The sequence below is a fragment of the Galeopterus variegatus genome, unplaced genomic scaffold (assembly GCF_000696425.1).
Source record: "Galeopterus variegatus unplaced genomic scaffold, G_variegatus-3.0.2 Scaffold1054, whole genome shotgun sequence".
NCBI lineage: Eukaryota > Metazoa > Chordata > Mammalia > Dermoptera > Cynocephalidae > Galeopterus > Galeopterus variegatus.
In genome coordinates, this window is record NW_007727165.1 from 264,865 (window position 1) to 283,940 (window position 19,076).

The following is a 19,076-nucleotide window of genomic DNA, read 5'->3' on the forward strand; positions in this document are numbered from 1 at the left end:
TCAGCTCAAGGCTGCTGCCATAGGTCCTGTCTCCCCACCCAGGGCCCCTCCACAGTCTCCCATGGTCAGTGAAGTGGCATTGGTGATGGGGACACTCCACAGGAAGTGGTATTTGGAGACAAGCGCGGAAGAGTTTGCCGTGGGCAGCAGACCTGTAACAAGTTCCCCTAGGTCCCAAGACAGCTGACCAGACGGCCAATAACTACCACCCCGGAGTCTGAAGAAGCCCCCAGGTTCACTCATGCCCTGGCCACCTCCCTGGCCTCTTGCAGCCTTGCTTCCCTGGGAGCCTCAGTGAGGGTGGCAGCAGGCGCCACCCAGGGCAAGTGGATGTGGCCGCTCTCCTCAAGCTGCGCTCATCTTGGTAGGATCCATGTCTCATGCCTGCCTCTGTGCCTGTAAGTTGGATGGGCTTTTTCTAAGCAAAGCCCGAAGCGGCTAAGAGTGCACATGTCCTGTGAGCAGGTAATAGAAAGGCTGGGCCTGGCGGCACCACTACACCTCAGTCAAAGCCGAAAGTGCCCATGACTGAGGAGCTCATGCCAGGGCAGTGGCCGCAGGTGAGAACCAGGTCCAGGCTGTGTGGTTGGAGCCTTCCCTGCCCCTGGGCCCAGCACGGCAAAGGAGTGCCAGCTGGGATGCCCCATCTGCCCCATCTGCAGGGTCAGAACGGCATTTCCTAAGCAATATCTTGTCTCTCTTAGTCAAAGCCCTGGGCACTGTGCAAACCACCCACCCCACACTCAGCAGAGTTGCTTTTGCTGCCCCATGTCCTAATGCTGCTCTGCTGACACCTGCCTGTGGGCACCAAGACCCCACCCCCATGCGTGCTGCCCTCCTGGGTGGCATGATTCAGCAGCAAGTCCTCCTGGGCACCCAGCCCCTTCACTGTGCCTGCTGCTGCTTCCAGGTTCCCTGCTCACCCCACCCCCCACCCCAGAAGCTCGGGGGTTCCTCCCAGAGGCGCTGATCGTGGTTTTTCTTTTTAATCCAGAAATGACCACTAATGTGAGTAGTCTCAGGTAACTTTAATGAAAGTGTCAACTGTCCTCTCTCTATGGTGGTTTACAGAGGGCTGAGCTGAAAAGCAGGATCGCAGCTGCTGAGAGTCCAGCCAGCCACCCTCTGAGGGAAGGCTGGGTTGCCGTGAGGGGGCTGGGTTCCGGACGCAGGGCCACAGACAAAAAAAGCGTCACTTCTTACTGCAGAATCCGACAAAAATGCCCCTGGAAGGCCACACTGGGCTCTAGGCCCCAGCCACTTCGCATGGGGAGGGCTATGCCCCCTTCCTGGAGAACACTGTATTTTCCACCCCACTGCCGGCTTTGCCAACCCACAGGCCTGTGTAGCATGAGATGGGGTAACAGAGGCAGCCCCAGATCCAAAGTGACCATTGCCACCGTGGCCTGGCGGCGGAGGAACACTTTTACAACTACACAAGAAAGAGTGGTCATTCCATCATTAAACAGCACACATCCTACATAAATAAAAAGAAAAAAGAGGAAAGGGTTGGGGAGGGAATGAAAATTGGCACAGACATTGATATATTGCTTTCCAGTTTCAAGGCGACAGATGCAAATCATGAGACACCAGAGGAAACAGAAACAAGGGCTGGGTTTGGCTTTTCTAAAAAAATGCATTTCCCTTGCAGGGCTGGAGGGTTGCAGAGACAGATGGGGATGGGAAGTCAGGCCACAGGAGCCCATTGGGCCCAGAAATGTGTAGAGGGCAGACACTCCTGTTTTTCTGTTCTTGCTGCCTGTGAAGGCGGCACTGCTTTAAAATGGTTCTGCTCTCCTTTCGAGAAAAAAGCACAACTAAATAAATACCATATGCAGACAAAACCCTCAAGCAACTGTTTTCTGCTCCCTGCCTCGGCCCATCCACAAGCTGTGGAGTAGGGGTGTGGGCCCTGGCTGTCAGGGATCCCCATGCGCTGCAGGCTCAGTAGGAGCTATCCACTGACAGGAGGGCAAACCGCACCCCCTGCACCTGCCATGGGAAGGATGGGGACAGTGCCCCACAGGTATTGGTGTCTCCATGTGACGACCAGCACACATTTTCTTGAGTGCTACTGTGCTTCCCTCCTCCATGCTAGCTGCATCCTCTCCTCCTGCAAGACTAGCTTGAAAACTCTGCCTCAGTTTCCCTTTCATCTCCCTGCCTCAAGCCTCGACGCGATGCAACTGTTCATGGGTTTGTTTCTTCAAAATACTTAGTGACCTCCCCAGGTCCCTTTTCTTTAAACTGCGGTCAGGAGGGGTTACAGAGAATGCCCAGGCTCCGGCACAGGAGCCGCCCATCCCTATCCCTGGCCTGTTCCTAACCCTCCATGTTTCCGATGCTCCAGCAACTTCAGAAAGGACTCCTGATGAAAACCGAGCTGGTGCTCAGAGGAAGACAAATGCTGCCGGGATACAGGCTGCCCGCAGAGTATGCTCTATAACATCTTATTAGGTATCTGAGTCTGTTAGGAAAAAAATTAGAAACTATGTATAAAACTTAAAAATATTCAAGTATCAAAAGGCTATTTCGGATCAGAGTTTTAAAATAAGCTGTCAGCAAGCTGCTGCCACTGAGAGGAAACTTTTACAAAAGTGAACAGAGTCTGTTGCGCTGAGAGTGAGGAAATGAAGCCTCCTGCATAGGGGATGGTTGGGACAGGGCGGAGCCAGAGAAATCAAGGCCTTTTAAAATCAAAAGGAGGGCACAGGCTGGTGGACAGTCAGGATTGGTGAACACAGTCATTCTCCCTGGAGAATAAACCATAAAGTGCATGGCCTGGGCCACCCTCCCCCTGGTGTCTGGTCATGGGACATTTCACAGCTCCACGCGGAGCTGCCTTCCAAGGAGCATATACACAACAAAAACCAAGCAACAGGAAAGAGCAGGTAAGCAGACCCACTTCTGAACAGAAATCCTTCTAGAAAGAAAAAGAAGCAAGCAGTAAATGGAGTCAAAACACTACAGCATTGACTTAGCGTCTCAAACCCTGTTACAAAGGGAGTCAAATTTCTAAGTCAGGGAAATTGAAATGCCCCCACCTACACAGGGACAGGGTGTGGCCCCCAGAGTATGAAGCAGCAGCAGCGTTTATTCAAGACACAGTAGTGCGGGAATGTGGTCATGTTCCCTCCTCCCCAGAGAGGGTGCATCTTGACAAGTAATCCAGTAGAAATCTTTTCAATTCTGATAAGTTAAATTCATAAAAACCACTCCTTTCGCCTCATCCCCGCCAGGCCTGCGTGCTGAGACGTGCTGGCTTGGGGCGCCCTCTGGCGGCAGCGTGGGAAACCACAGACTGAGGCCAGCCTGGGGCTCCCAGACCCCTCTGGGCACAAATTTGCCCGGGGCTACCTGGCCGCCTGCTTTGGGTAGGTAGCTGTTTCTTGGCAGATGGCCCAGCTCTTGGGGGTGGCTTAATTACACCTCAAGAAAGTTTGGTTCCAACTCTGTGGATGGCCTGTTTGACTATAGGTTTCAAGGCTGTTCTGCCAGCCTCTTGGAGATGGAGTTAGGCCTTTAGACTTCGGTGGAGAACAGGATGCTCTGTCTCTTGCTGTCCGGGGCAGGGATGGCCTCCAGCTGCAGGAAGTACAGTAGCACATGGACCTACCCGGGTGAGGAGGGAAGAGGATAGTGGCTCAGAGGGATGCTCATGGCTGCTGCTGGGAAGGTCTTTTTGGTCTAAGCCTGCAAGTCCAGCTCAGGGTGCTTTGGGCCCCTGCTGGTGACACAAGCCCCTTACAACAAGAGATCCAGGGGTGGGTTGGGGGTCCTGATGAGGCATGATTTGTGGGTGTTTTAAGCCCCAAGCAGGGTGCACCTGAGGGACTACAAGTGGCTGGGCTCTGCAAGGTGCAGAGGGATGAGCAGCCATTTGGGCCCTCCCTGCCCTCCCAGCCATGTGGCTCCAGGCAAGTCTTGGCCACCTCCTCCATACTGTGCAGGTAGGAATGACTGGCAGGACTCAGGGTGGGGCAGGCAGAGGCTGCCTCTATTAGGTCAGGGTGACATGGGCTACAGCCTGTCTGCCTGTACCTGGGACATGACCTCCAGGGACCAGCTGTCAGTCATGGTGATGGGCTGGCTGGGGTTGGCAGGGAGCTTGCTTTCCTTCTCTGAGGGCCGGAGCAGTGTGGGCCCGAAGACCGTGGCGAGGTTGTGCAGGGACATCTTGTTCACTGTCTCCTTTTCTGCCACCCTGTAGAGGGCCAGAGCAGAGGGTGGTGTTTCAACATTACCTTCAGGGTAGAGGCAGAGGGGTCAGGTGGCCACCTTGGAACCCTCAGGGAATGTGGTGGCGGGCACCGAGCTTTTCTGCCTCATGCAACTCTATAGCACAGCCGCCCAGGCAGGGAGGGAGGGCCCTTGACTCTGGTCGTGCTGGAAGCAGACTCCACCCCAGCTTCTCCTGGGTCTGAGGGTCTGGGACAAAGAGCACTCAAGGCCAGCAAGCAGCTGGGTCAGTGCTGGCCAGTCTGGGGCAGGGGTGTGGTGGGGTGAGGGTGGCAAGAACCACAAGTATGCCGCTGGCTGTGGCTGAAGCCCCTGCACTTTGCTTAAGGCCATGTTGTAGAGGGAGGATAGCAATGGCTCCAGACCCCGGAGGGGTGAGTAACTACAGAGAGGGGTGGGGAGAAAAAGCCCTTGTTGTTTGGTGCCTAGTGCCTGGTGGGAGCCCACAGGGCAGGGAAGACTGGAGCCACAGGCACCCATGGAAGAGCTGGGGCTACCTTTTTAGGTGATCCAGAAGGAAGAGGAAGGTCAGCAGGTTGGCCTCTGGGAGGGACAGCAGCAGGTTAAGCATGCAGCTCTGCTTTGCAACGGGGTCTGAAAGAGCTGCAGAAAGGGGGGAGGTGACTTAGGGTCACAACCAGGGCTGGAGGCTTCTCCTGAGGGTGATCACACGAAGCACCCTGGGGTCCGAGTTGGAGAGTACTAGACAGTCCAGGCCTGTCATTGTCTTTGTTCTCCCAGTGTGGGCCCCCAGTGAAGACCCTGTGATGGGTGCCTGTGTGGGGGGTGAGCCACCCTGACACCTTTTCTCTATTTCCAAGGGGTCAATAGCACCCCAGGGACCAGCAGCAGAAGGTGCTGGGGGCAGAGCTGCCCTCAGGACTGACTCGGCCACTTTCCTCCGTGGGGTCCGAGTTGGAGAGTACTAGACAGTCCAGGCCTGTCATTGTCTTTGTTCTCCCAGTGCGGGCCCCCAGTGAAGACCCTGTGATGGGTGCCTGTGTGGGGTGTGAGCCACCCTGACACCTTTTCTCTATTTCCAAGGGGTCAAAAGCACCCCAGGGACCAGCAGCAGAAGGTGCTGGGGGCAGAGCTGCCCTCAGGACTGACTCGGCCACTTTCCTCCGTCGCCTCCTCCTTGGAAGATCCCAATGCAAGAAAGGCCGGGCACAGGACACAGCAGGTAGGGAAGGACAAGGAGGGTTGCAAGGCTCCAGCCTTGCCAAGCCCAGGGAGGGTCCCTCATGCCCTGTGCACTCAGGGGCACTTCCAGGCTGGAGAGACTAGGTCCTTTCTGAACGGGCCTGGGAGGCAGACTCATCTTAAGGGCATGCAGAGGCTGCAGCTACTGTGTATGACAACGTCTCCCTTTGGACATCACCGTCCAGGGTGACTTAGGGTGAAGGCCAGGTTTCAACACGTGCTTGACTAGACCAGGACCTGGGGTTAGTGGAGAAGGGTGTCCATTGGCCCGGGAAGCTGCATTCAGCCCTGTTCTACAGACAGAGGACTGCGGCCTTCAGGGCCCCGCACCTGGGCATGGCCACAACAGTGCCAGATGCTTTACCCTCCTGGTCTATTTGAGGGATGGGGACAGCGGGCAGCCCTCTGAGGGTGGGCAGAAGACTTTGGGGATGGCCTTGGCTCTTGTCCACCTGCCCCTCACAACCAGCTTTCTGAGGTTGGGTTGACCTATAGACCATGGCAGACGGGGCAGAGCTTGGGTTCCCTGCCTTGCCTTTGATACCTCCCAGGGTGGCAGTGGACAGGAGGGGAGGTGGGGAGATGCGTCCTGCAATGTTGACCTATAGACCATGGCAGACGGGGCAGAGCTTGGGTTCCCTGCCTTGCCTTTGATACCCCCCAGGGTGGCAGTGGACAGGAGGGGAGGTGGGGAGATGCGTCCTGCAAGGCTGAGGCCTCTAGTGCTCACCAATGCCCTCGGCAAAGTTGGGGTAGAACTCATCGGTGAAGAGGGGCTCGGGCAGCTCTCGGAAGTAGAGCTTCAGCGTGCCGGCGATGGCATTCACGTCCATCTCACTCATCATCACAGACACGTCCTTGTTGTCTGGAAAGAGCACAGAAATGGAGCGGATCTCTGTCCCTAAAGCGTGGTACTTGCCACACCGGCTGCTTTGTGGGTCACCTTTGAGCAGCTCATCTTACTCCTCCCAAGCATCCTGAGGTTCTGCATCTGTGCGGGGCTGGTGGGGAGGTGTGCACACCCCACACCTCTCCCCCGCTCCCGAGGAGCAGCCTGGTGGCAGAGCCAGATGCGCCTGGCCAGGAGGAGGCTCTGAGGCCAGTGAAGCAGGACACGGCACCTGGGCAGGAATTGGGTGGCTCTGTCCTGTAGGTAGCAACTGCCTTGACACAGGCATCTTCTGATAACAGGAAGGCACTGGGATTATTTGATCTGTTTCCATGTTTAAATTGGTGCCTTCCTTTGGATTCAGGTGGCCACTGTCACTCTGACATGTCCACTCTGGTCACCCTAGGGGCGCTGGGCCTTCAAGGGCCCCAGGTCAGGGCGTGTGGTGTGTGCCCCATGGAAGAGTCTCTGCAGGCACAAAGTCCTGGTGAGTCCTGGTTCTGCCACCTGCCACTTTGAGGACACTGGACAAGGACCCTCTGGGGTCTCGGTGTCCTTGCCTGGCAATTGGGGCAGTTCCATCCCCTTCATAGCATGTTAATGAGACAGAGACGCCACAGCACCAGCAGAAGCTGGGTCATGTCAGTGCCCTTGCTCTACGCATCCCCAAGTGGACCAGTCGCCAGACTGCACTGAACCCTTGGGCTTCGGCTCTCTTGTCCATCCTCGGGGCAGGCAGGAAAAGGCCCCACGGAAGCCCCTGGTCCAACTCAGCAACTGGCACAAGTGGCCAGGATGGTTTAAGGACTGACCTCTGCAGAAGCTCTCCCCACAACTTTCTTATCTTCTCATTTTTTATTTTATTATTATTATTATTACTATTTTTTTCTTCTCATTTTTAAAAATAACAAAACAGTAAGTGAAGAAAAGGCACGGAGAATGATAGCAGGCACGAGCCACAGAGTCTCCACCGCCCACACCTCCATCCTGCACCCCTGGGCCGACACTCACTGACGTCAAAGGCCGCCTTCAGTGCCTGGATGTCCGTGGCCACTCCGGACACGCGGTAGATGCCCACCTCCTCCATGCCCCGGCGCTCAATCTCCTCCACACACTGGCGCACAATGTATGGCACCTTGGACCGCTCTCTCCTGTAGGGGAGAAGAAATGTCCTCAGTGTCCTGGCAGCCCTGCTTCGGGCTGCAGCACAGAGAAACCCGCCACCTATCTGCACACCCGGAGATGGCGGTGAGGAAGGTGCCTGGGTCTGGGGCTGCACACAAAGCCTTGGGCATGTTCCCCCTCCATTCCGCAAGCTCACAATTAACACTGGGCCCTTCTCGAGCTGGAAGTAGTGTGAAGGACACCCTGCGAGTTACATATGATCTTTGGGGAGAGGTCAGGAGGCTTTTCTAAATGAAGTTGGCCACAGGAAGTGCAGTAGATCTCAGGCCTTGTGTTAACAAGTGGCTGCACAGCATCTGGAAAGTTGGGTCAGACCTGATCTTGGTCCTGCCATTCACATGCTGTGTGAGAGGTGAATCCCCTGACCCCCTCAGCCTCCTTGTGAGACGAGCCCTGCACGTGGCACGCACTCAGCAAACATCTGCTGAATGAAGGACTCCACAGGGTTGCCTAAGCATCAGTGCTCAGAATTCTGAGATTCTAAACGCTTTTCTCCTTCGAGTCTTAGCAGCAGACAATTCCAACACCTTCACATAGGACCCTGGAGTAAGAATACTTCAAAGACGGAAGTCAGTGCTGTTTTGCAGCCTTAACTTTAGTTGTGTTTTGCAACTGGACTGAGGAGCAAAAACCACCCTCATTAGAGGCACTCATTTGGGATAGCTGCTGACAGAGTCTTCCTGGCTCACGCCCAGTACCTTCCAGAGGTGCTGCGGGGATGGCTGGGGTGTTGTTGAGGGAAGAGGAGGAGCAGTGTCTAGATACAAGTCGGTGTCTGGGGAAGGACTGATGCAGGCCCCAGCCCAGATGACCAGCAAGGTCGGGGCCCGGCCAGATTCCATCCTGGGAAAGCAATGAATTCTGGGAGGAAGTGGCCTGTGTTCTGACAACTGCCCTCAAACCAACAAACAGGCTCCTCCTGGCAACCGACTCATGACAAAAGGGCAGGGGTTACAATCATTGCACAGGAACCTGGGATCATGACCAATTCCAAGCGAGGGAAGAAAATCCTGCACTTGGGCAGTTCCTGGAGTCCTGTGGGAGCCAGACCACTGCCACCCAAGGAAGGAGGCAAAGACATTCCTGAGCTGGCTTTGCAGTAAACAGGAGAGGTACTTAAGCACAGAGGTCTCCAGGGGTGGGAGGCCTCCCGGTGCAGCACAGAGAGGAGAGAACCAAGTCTGCTCTTTCTTGCAAAACACCTAGAGGGACAGGTGCCCTTGGTGCGTGAGCCCAAGGACCTCCACACTCACTTGGTGACCACGGCAATCTTGACTCCAAAGACCCCCGTCTGTTTTCGGGAAGGCATTCTCTTCAAGCTGAACTCCCTGCTGGTGAACTTGACCGAGAGTTTCATTTCCGTCTGCAGTGAGAAGAAGGGGCACAGCCCTTTCATGCTTCTGGGCCTCACAGTCCAAGGTCCCGGAGCTCCCGGGGGGTCTCAGCAAAACTTTCCACCCCCAGGGCCAGCATGAAGCCCCTGGTCCAACTCAGAGAGAGCAGGAATGGTTAGGCACTTTAAGAACCAGCTTCTGCAGAACCTCCTCCCACAACCCCCGTTGCTTCTCTTTCTTACTAACAATGAAAAAAACAAGTAGAGAAAAAGTACAGAAAACAATATAACATAAAAACCAAGAATGACCAAATTTTATCATATATGCCCAGATCTTTTCTCGGTGTGGCTGTTTTTTCTAAGGTCTAAACCTTTCCGGGGTAGCTGAAGACTCACTGGGGGTCACAGTTTCTATGGGCAGACCCCAAGGCACCAGGTGGAGGCCCCACCCACCCTGATAGGACCATGAGATCTTTGAGGAGGGATGCCCAGGGCCTGGCCGTGAGTGCCCCACAGCCACCAGATAGGAACGATTCCTTCCTATGAGCAGTGATTCTGCTCTGGGGTCCCCTCCCTCCTCCAGCTACACTCCCTCTCAGACACTAGCTCCGGCTTAGCCTTCTTCTGATTATTTCTGAAAGAACTTGGCTTACCCTAGCCTTCTGGGGAAGCAGGTACCAACAGAGCCCCGTGGGTACATACCCCATTCATGGCAATGACGGTGCGCTGCCAGTCTCTGTCCTGCAGGGTCTGGGGGTCCAGCTGAAAGCAAGGGGTCATGATGAATACAGGCTCTCAGGTCTGTTCAGAGGCCCTGCTGGGCAGCAGCCCACACTGACTACTTCTCCATACTGAAGTCTAAAGCAGAGTCCGACTGCAGCCAGCATCTCTATCTGGAGGCCAAGAGAGGTCCAAAGAGAGGAAAGGACCTGCTAGTAGGGCCCTGGAATCTACTACCCCAGACCTTTGCTGCCTGGGGCCTGACCTCGCTGGCTGAGCTGGTAACAGCTTGGGGCCCTGCATCCCACCCTCCTCCCCCCACCCATCCCTTCCAGATGGGAGCCGAAGTCCAGGCTGGCAGCTTCTCTCCCTCCTGTTTCCCCCGACCAGTACATGAAGCTCGGCGGAGGTGAGCAGTTGGTTTAAGAGATGTTTTGGGAAGCCCAAGTTCAGTAGCAACTTCCTGGGGGCATAGCATCCAAGAGCTGCTATCCAGGGAATCGCAGACACTGTTTTCACCCTGCACCATGGTTTTGGTTTGTGGCAGGAGGAGCCTCCAGGCCAGGCCAGGCCAGTCCTATGGCTCAGAGTCAGGCCTAGAAGGATCCAGATCCTGGCCCCAAATCATGCAACTGGTGAATGGGGCTGGGAGGAAGCTTCTCTAACTTCTACCCACACAGAGCACTGTCCAAGCAGCTGGTCTGCAGGAACTTGCTGTTTAATGTCACCTAAACAAACAGTCTGTGCTGGTTTAAAACACCATGACCTTCCTGGACAAGCCACATGCCCTCTGTCCATGAAGGTTCTGTCTTCCCCTTTTTGGCGAGCACAGGCTCTACATCAGCAGTTTCTGGATACAGCTGAGACCACTGGCTGGGCTGGGTGAGTAAGCGGCACCTGGAGGGATCTTGTTTAAGACACACGTCCTCAGGCTCCACCAGCAGAGACCTAGACTCGCATTTCTGGGTGGGACCTGGGATTCGCACAACTAGAAACCTCCCCAGACGACTCTGGTGTGAAGACAGGCTAGGGAGCCACTGTCCTATACCATATAATGTGGCACACATCACATATGGCCTTGTGGTTTCATCACTTGCTTCTGGTGATGCTTCATTTCTGCTACTAGGCAAGCCACTTAAGAGCAGAGACCACATCTTGTGACTTTTGCCGCACAACTAGAAACCTCCCCAGACGACTCTGGTGTGAAGACAGGCTAGGGAGCCACTGTCCCATACCATATAATGTGGCACACATCACATATGGCCTTGTGGTTTCATCACTTGCTTCTGGTGATGCTTTATTTCTGCTACTAGGCAAGCCACTTAAGAGCAGAGACCACATCTTGTGACTTTTGCATGCGTGCACACACACACACACACACACACACACACACACACACACACACACACACACACAAACAGTGCTAAGCACAGTGCCAGGTCTAGATAGGAACTCAGGACAGGCAGTTGTTTATCCACTGCAAGGGATCCGAGAGGCCCCAGCCACCCGGGCCTAAGAAGGCTGGAAAACAAGGAGCTCTGGAACAGGTCAAGGAGCCCAGCTGCTTCTATCTTACAGGTGTGTGCACCTGGGCCTCCCTGAACCTGCTCAGCACAGAGGCTCATCACAGGCACGTGTAAGCCCTCCTCACCTCCCCTTCTAGGTCCTACTAGTTCACATTTTGCAAGGATCTGAAATGTACAGCCTGAATAACAGAAAAACAAAGCATGGAAGAATAGCTCCCTCCAGGGGCTGTGTGGTTACAGGTTCTCATTCTGTATCTGTCCTGGGAGGTTTCTAGAGGCCACATTCTAGGCCATGGAAGCAGGGTCTATGACCAGGAACCAATGAATCACAAACCACTCAGAAACAGAAATCTCCCAAATGGTGCTTCCCTTCAAGAGTCAACCCTGGGCCTCCACCAGGGAAGGCAGGAGGGGGATGACACGAGGGTCCTTCCTGCCTCTGACCACCTAGGCATGGATGGAGGAGAGGAAGGACATGCATCTGCTGGCCCATCACCCCCAACTCCCATGTCCTGGTCACCCAAGGAAGGGGTTTCCTCCCAGGAAACAGAGTTTGACACCACCGCTGGGAGCTTTAAAAAACAGAAACCCAGAGGCAGGTTCAGCAGGAAACATCCTTCATTCCTTTTCCCACCAAAGAATGGTAACTGCTGGGCCCCTCACCCTCGAAAACCCAGAATGAGCAAAAGCAGCCAACAAGCAGCCCAGAGTCCAAGTAAGCAAGGGACAGGGAAAGCAGCCGTCCTCCCCTCCCAGCCCCCGGGAACTGCAGCCTACACCCCAGCCCACCTTGCCCTTGCACACGAGGTTTCGGATGTGGGTCCACAGGGCGGTGCCATGGGTGAATAGGTGCTTTTTAGCAGAGGCTGCCTGGCAGGGGTGGAAGTACCGAAGGAGGCCCCGTGTTGCGATGGGGGTGGACGGCGACTCCCGCATCCTTGGCCCTGCTGTTCGAAAGGGTCCGGCGGGGCTGGACAGGAGTGCAGTGAGGAGCTTCCGGCCTCCGCTACCGTGTTTTTTTTGTTGTTGGGCTGCTGGCCAGTATGGGGATCTGAACCCTTGGCGCTGGTGTTGTAACACCGTGTTCTAACCAAGTGAGCTAACTGGCCAGCCCCTCTGCTGCCTTTTGACCAGGCTTCAAGGAAAGCCCCGCCCCGCAGTCTGGCTGGCCAAGGTCAAAGCTTCCCATCACCCCCGGGTTCTACTTTTTTGTCTGTGTGGGAACTCCCCCTCCCCGCAGCCTACTGGTTACGGGAATTCCAATGTGTCTTGGTCTCTTCTAAAGCCCAGAAAAGCCGTGCTTCCTTCTCAAGGGGCTGGTTTCCTGTGGCTCCAGTCTGGAGATACTGACTAACATGTGTGTGAATGGTCAGTCTGTCTCAGCCTGAGCACTGACATCCAGTGCCCGCCCCCACCTGGCCCACATGCTGCCAGGCTGGCTCTTCACTGGGCCCCTGTGTGTGGCGCCCAGTGACTAGAGACCAGCGTGTTGGCCTCTGGGCACTCAGCCCTTGTAGCAGCCACAAATCTGTGGATTGAGTGGGAAAGGCTGTCCTGAGGCTGGCCCCCCTCCAAAGACCAGAGGGGCTTAACAGAGCGGAAGCAACATAAAGAACAGTTCAAATGAAGAGGCCTGTGCCTTGGCTCAGTCCAACCCCAAACAACGTTCAAATGCTCTCACACAGTTATTTAAAGCACCAGAGAGGTAAAGACGCTAGAGACCAGGGATTGGAAAAACAGATGACCAAGGGGGAAATGGCAGTCAAGGGAAAAACTGAAGCACTCCGGATGCCCTCAAGGGTCCCCTCTAGGTTGCAAGGTCTTGGTGAGGAATGTGCCTGCTGCTCGGAAGGGAACTGGACAGGCGGGGGCCTGTCTGCTCATACTTAGTGGTCTCAGGAAGATGATCTGGGTCACTACTCGTCTCCCTGGGGTTGGGCAAAGTGGGGGCCTGGTGGACGGTTGCCCAGAGGTCTGCTTAGAAAACTTCCCTGCACATCTATTCCAGGGAGGCGGTGGAGGTAGGGGGCTGGGGCAGGCATTGACCGCTGCTCTGAAGTGTCACTGACCACCTTGTGTGGCGGCTTTGCTGACAACCAGGCAGTGCCCTGCCCTGTATGACCACAGGGCATCCTCTCACCCACCTCTGGTCTGGGGGGATGCCATAACTAAACTGTCCAAGGGAGGATACGCTCACTCCCTCCCTCCTCACTTGCTTCCTCATAGACAACAGCTTCCTCCCTGCCCACAGTCACCACTCCAGATGGTCCTGCAGGGTGTCCCCAGTCGCTCCTGTATGAGTTCAATGCGTTTGCATGATAACCTATGCCCTGGGGTGGGTCTTCACAGCGACCACCAGAGAACCTCTGTGCTGGCTGGAAGAGAAATCTTGCCATTCCCGTTGTCTCTGGTTCTGCTCCTGTGACCACATCTGTTCTCTTGAGCTAAATCACTTCTTTAACTCTTTGCTGTTCTTCTCTGATCCCAATCAATCAGTCTCCAGCATTTCTTAAAAAAATAAAGGAAAACCCCTCCCACCCAGTATGGCTATAAGATAACCCATAACCAGTGTTGGTAAGGATGTGGAGAAGCGGGAACCTGCATACATGACCACTGGGGGTAAAGATGGTGTAGCCACTCTGGAAAAAAGTAGGGCACTTCTTCAAAAAGTCCACTTTCTGCACGACCCAGCAATTCCATCAGGTGTTTACCCAAGAAGAATGAAAACATATGTCCACAAGAAGACTTGTACCAAGCACGTTTCCAGCAGCATCAACCATAATAGTCCCAAACTGGAAACAACCCAAGGGTCTGTCAAGTGGTGAATGAATGGAGGAACAAAGAGGTAGTATAGAAAACGATGGAATATCATTCAGTCATAAAAAAGGAATGAAGTACTGACACATGCTACAATGTGGATGGCCCCTGAAAACATGCTAAGTGGAAGAAACGAGTCACAAAACACCACTTCTAGTGCAATTCCATTTATATGAAATGTGCAGAATGGGCAAATCTCTGGAGACAAAATGCAGATCAGCCTAGGTCTGGGAGTGACAGTAAATGGGAATGAGGAAATTGTTTTGGGGTGACAGAAATATCCTAGAACTGGGTTGTTGATGATAATCATACAACTCTATAAATTTACTAAAAAGCATTCAATTATGTACTTAAAAAGGAAACATTGTGGTATGTACACTAAACAAGAAAACATACCGGGTTCAAAACTAGTGCCTGCGTCACCACCACTACCCTCTTCATGGTGGTAGTGGTGTGCTTCTTCAGGAGGACTCCTGAGCAGTTGTTGGCACTGGGAGCTTCTGAGAGCCAGGCATCTGTCTTCTTACAGGTGAAGATGCTGAAGCTGGCCAGGGTATGGGGGAGCCCAAGCCCAGGGCTTCTCCGCCTCGCTGTGCACTGAGCCAGGGTCAGGTGTGCCCCCTGGTGGCTGGGGCTTTCACCACCATCTAGCTCCAGAACTTTTTCATCTTCCCAAACTGACACTCTAAACCCATTAAACACTAACTGCATTCCTCTCTCCCCCAGCCTCTGATCTACTTTCTGTCTTTGAATTTGACTACTTTACGCACCTCATATACTGAACTCATACCATATTTGTCCTTTCATGTTTGGTTTACTTCACTTAGCAGAATATCCTCAAGGTTCATCTATGTTGTGGCATGCGACAGAATTTTCTTTTTTTAAGGCTGATCCATTGTAGATCCAAACGCAGATCCATTGTATGAATCTACCATATTTTGTTTGTCTGCTCCCCAGTTGATGAACACCTGGGTTCTTTTCAGTTTGGAGCTGTCATTATCAGCGCTGCTGTGCAGTCTTGGTGTCATCTCCAGGATTCACACAGCTGTGGCCAGGCACTTCAGTGGGTTCTTGGGGCATGACTGCTGCAGAATGGGCAGGAACAGGGAGAGAGCAGACCTCACGGCTTGGTGTGTGCACAGCTGGAGTGTGGCAGCCAAGGCAGGCCCAGAGGGGCAGTCGGACCCGCTGGCCTGTACCTGGTCAGCTTTCCATGCAATCCGGGCTGGTAGAGAAGTCTGGGACACTGCATGCAGCCAGCCCTGAGCGCCAGCTTCAAATAAAGCCAAGATCAAAGCAGAGGCCCAAGGTCCGAATCTCACCCTGAGGCTCATATAAAACAGCAACAACAACAACAACAACAACAATCACAACAATCAACTCTGATGCCCCTGTTGGATTTGAGTTGTGAGCCCAATGAAGACACACAAAAGATCAGAAGTGGCTCAAATGGGAGAAATGGGAGAAGACAAAATTCTATGACTTGATATAAAGTTACTCCCTAAGGAGAAGAAATAGGGCAAAGGGGATTTAGCAAGCTAGAAAGTTTGCAAATGGAGAAGAGAGAAGAAAAAGACTGAAGGAAAAAATTCCTAACAGCTGTGAGGCTCCAATTGCCCTGGGCTTTGCCGACTCTGTCAATTTCTCCAGGGTGCATGTGGGGGGTAGGGGGTTGAGTGGGGTGAGGCCCTAGGATCATCCCCAGCAGTTCCCAGCAGCTCCCAGCAGCAAGATGCAGAGAGCCGAGTGCCCCCTCCCACATGGCAGAGCCCCGAAGGTGCTTGCAGTTATGGGAAAAGCTGGACCCTGGAAGCCTGGTCCCGTGAGTCACAGATGCCCTCTCCCAGGTATACCCCACTTAGAAAACAGCATCCGTGGGGGAGAAAGAGTCCAGGCTAGGGTCACGAAAGCTGGACCCTGGAAGCCTGGTCCCGTGAGTCACAGATGCCCTCTCCCAGGTATACCCCACATAGAAAACAGCATCCGTGGGGGAGAAAGAGTCCAGGCTAGGGTCACGGGGTATCATCAGCATCACTTCCTTCCTCCTGGCATTCCATAAACAAGCCCCCCCATCAGGAGCCTGGGTCTCCAGGGGCCGGCCAACCACCGCCTACATGGTGTGAGTCATACACGCCCTTCACACTGCTTTGGATTCCTCCCCATTTGATGGAGGCCCAGGGGCCACATTTCCCACTCAACCCTCCCACTGAAGCGGTGACCAGGAGCTAGAACCGGATCCACCTTCTCTGCCACCTCTTCACTAAAAATAATGATGACAGATAAAAATAATAATAGCAGCTAACACTGACCAGGCCTAGAGAGCAGCACGTTTACCCCTCCCAGCTCCGTGGCCCCCCTGCCCTGATTTACAGGCGACGAAACAAGTTCGGATGGTGGGGCAATGACTCGCCTAGGCCTCATGGGGCGTGGTGGGGCCAGAGGAACTGACGAAGATTCTCTCTTTGACCAAACTCTAGTCAGCCTCCTCTGCCTTTTTTATTCAAGTAGGCCCCATCCTTGAGCATATCCTCAAGATGCAATTTTAGCAAAAATCCTGCTAAGCCAGTTTAGCAGAACCTCCACCCTCAATATCTGATGGTGCTGTCTGACCCCCAGGTGATGTCTGATCACCCTGGCCTGTCTTCAGCAAGAATCCTGCTAGAATAGCCCCTTACTCCTAATGTTTCCTCTAAGTAATTTTCCACCCACCAATCCCACCCTGTTCCTTGGCTATAGATCCCTACTTGTCCATGCTGTATTTGGAGTGGAGTCCAGTTCTATACTGAGGTCTCTTTTCCCCTATTGCAACAGTCCTGAATAAAATCTGCTCTTATCACTTTCGCTACTGTCCAGCTCTGGTTTCCTGTTGACCCTTCCTGCTCTCCTCTTCCCAGGGATGGGGCAGGGCATTTAGCTGACACCCCCAAACTGTCTGAGAGGAAACTACAGTGTGTGCAGAAATAAATATTTTGTTTATATCCAGTAGCATCATGGCACAAAGTTTTAAAAGAGGGTATGACATAATAAAAGAGGAAGATGAGTATCAGTTCTTTTTCTCTTTTTTACTGAGACCCCTAGTTACCCGGCAACAGTACTTGAAGGCCCTGGTTCAAATCCAGCCATTCTCAGGACTCCAGTGGTTGAAGACTTGAATAATTCGAGTCAAAGTCTGGTGGAATCTGAACCTCCTTTTGACTAGTTTGATGAGCCGGGCACCCAGCCTGTTGGTGTCCCTGGGCTCTGCCAAGAGGTCGTGTAAGATACAGGGTGGGAGCAAGCCCCAGGGCCGAGGGTGTGGGTGAGGAGCAACGTGGGCTGAAGGCAGATGCCAACCATGGAGAGGGAGAAGGACAGGCAGCAACGGGAGCATGGCTGGGACCATGGCTTCACACTCTACCCTCTTCACCTCCCTGGTTACCTGGGGACCTTGAACAGAAATGGTAACTGAAATGGGCAGACGGCAAGAGCTCTCAAAGATCTGCCACAAAGACCAAACAACAAAGCACAGACATGAAAGGGCATGAGCCACGACCATCACCCAAACTATGACTGCCACTTGGTAGACGCTAAAACACTTTGGTTCTCAAAGAAGACCAGCACTACAATGCTCCTGGAATAGCAAAATCTGGAAACCTCCTCAGCATCCATCAGGAGTAGAGTGGCCCATCTGGGTGGTGGACTCACACCACAGATTCCACCCAAAGGCTGGGAGGATGAGCAAGATCTACATGGGGGGCAGGAGCAGGATGGCCAGGGGAGGACTTTTGCTTACAGACCTGGGCTCAGGTACAGGGAGTCCCAGGAGGTCATGAGCCACTGAGTTCCTAATAAAGAGGCAGCATCATGCAGTATCTCCCGAGCACCTGGCCAGCCAGGGGTGGGTGCAGCTGGCACTCAGCAAGGACTTGCTGACCTCGAGGGGAACGTGGGCCATCACTGGCAAAGACACAAATCACTCAGGGAAGAGCCGCCCTCTCCCTTGATCATTCCTGGTGCTCAGTACTTCACCACAGGAGGATTTTTACTTCCTTCCCTTAGGGAAGGGAGGTGGGGCTTCTTGGAGAGCCCTGTGCTCCCACAGCACCTGGAATGCCAACCCCCCTCCCCCTGCAGGCCTTACATGAAGATGGAAGGTCCCAGGAAGGGTGCAGTACCCAAGACCTGAACCACCTCTGGGGTAAGGCTAGGGAGGAACCAGCTGAGCTGGGTCCCATAAATGTGCTGTAAGGAAGGTGGGTACCTGGGCTTTCTCCCAGCCACCCCCGCAGGTGGGACCACAAGAAACACAGGCAGGCAGCATCAGCTCCTGCCTGCCAAGAAGTGCAAAAATTGGTGGTGGGCTTCCAGGGGCTGGATAAATATCTGAAAGACTGAGGGCCTAGACAGTTCTTCCTGAGGACCAGGGGTCCCCCCTTGCTGATCCTGAATGAGTACATTCTCTTGACCCACCTGGGGGCTTCTATACTAACTCTAGTGGGGGGGACTTGTGTGCATCCTGTTCAGGAATGCAGCTGCACACCCTAAAAACTGGCTCTAGACCCCACAGAGGGGATGTCAAGCAGGTAGACTCTGGCACTCTTGTGCTTTTCCAAGGAGAGGTGGCCCCATGACTGCCATTTTCAGTCCATAGCACCACCTAACCATTCTGCCTTTGGGCTCTCCTATGGCCATGAAGGAACTGAGGCCCCAGCTGGAAAAACAAGTTCAACTAAAATTCCTTTGGGAACAAGATGTGACATAACAGACTCTTGAACAGACAGAGGGGCAGGGAAGGACCCGTGAAGGTGCTGGCTCAGGTCTCCTGTGGCAGATGTTCCAGGGGTGCAGCCTGACTCATTTTGCAAGCCTGGGTGCAGGCCCCACCCTGCCCTGAGAGCCAGGCCGGCTCACTGTCCCTGAGCACTGAATGGGAAAGGACATGGCACACGTGGGGAGGGGGGCAGCCTCACCTGGACCTGGCCCTTCCCCATGAGCCTGTCTGTGCTCTCGCCGTCGTCCTTGGCCATCTTCATTTTGTTGTAACACTTTTCATAGCACAGTATCCTCAGGGTCTGGGAGCCTTCCAGCTCTATCTCAAACTCCTGTGGCCCGAGAAAGAAGGGAAGTCTCGGTGAACGAAAAGGTCTCAGTGTGGTACTATGTGCCAAAAGGGCCTCTGAACTGT

At 54.0% G+C, this 19,076-nt stretch overlaps 1 protein-coding gene across 2 annotated transcripts in view; it reads right to left on the bottom strand.

Moving 5' to 3' along the window:
- Nucleotides 1–1,009: 1,009 nt before the first annotated feature.
- BCR (breakpoint cluster region) overlaps nt 1,010–19,076 on the bottom strand; it is a 128,471-nt gene continuing 110,404 nt past the window's right edge. For both annotated transcript variants that reach the window (XM_008574506.1, XM_008574505.1), the window contains 8 exons: nt 18,862–18,993; nt 9,552–9,611; nt 8,770–8,879; nt 7,343–7,482; nt 6,173–6,307; nt 4,737–4,842; nt 4,042–4,204; nt 1,010–3,612 (listed from right to left, as the gene is read on the bottom strand). In XM_008574506.1, coding sequence (XP_008572728.1) covers nt 3,523–3,612; nt 4,042–4,204; nt 4,737–4,842; nt 6,173–6,307; nt 7,343–7,482; nt 8,770–8,879; nt 9,552–9,611; nt 18,862–18,993 — 936 coding nt within the window. In that variant the 3' untranslated portion in view covers nt 1,010–3,522. The remainder of the gene's footprint in view (nt 3,613–4,041; nt 4,205–4,736; nt 4,843–6,172; nt 6,308–7,342; nt 7,483–8,769; nt 8,880–9,551; nt 9,612–18,861; nt 18,994–19,076) is intronic.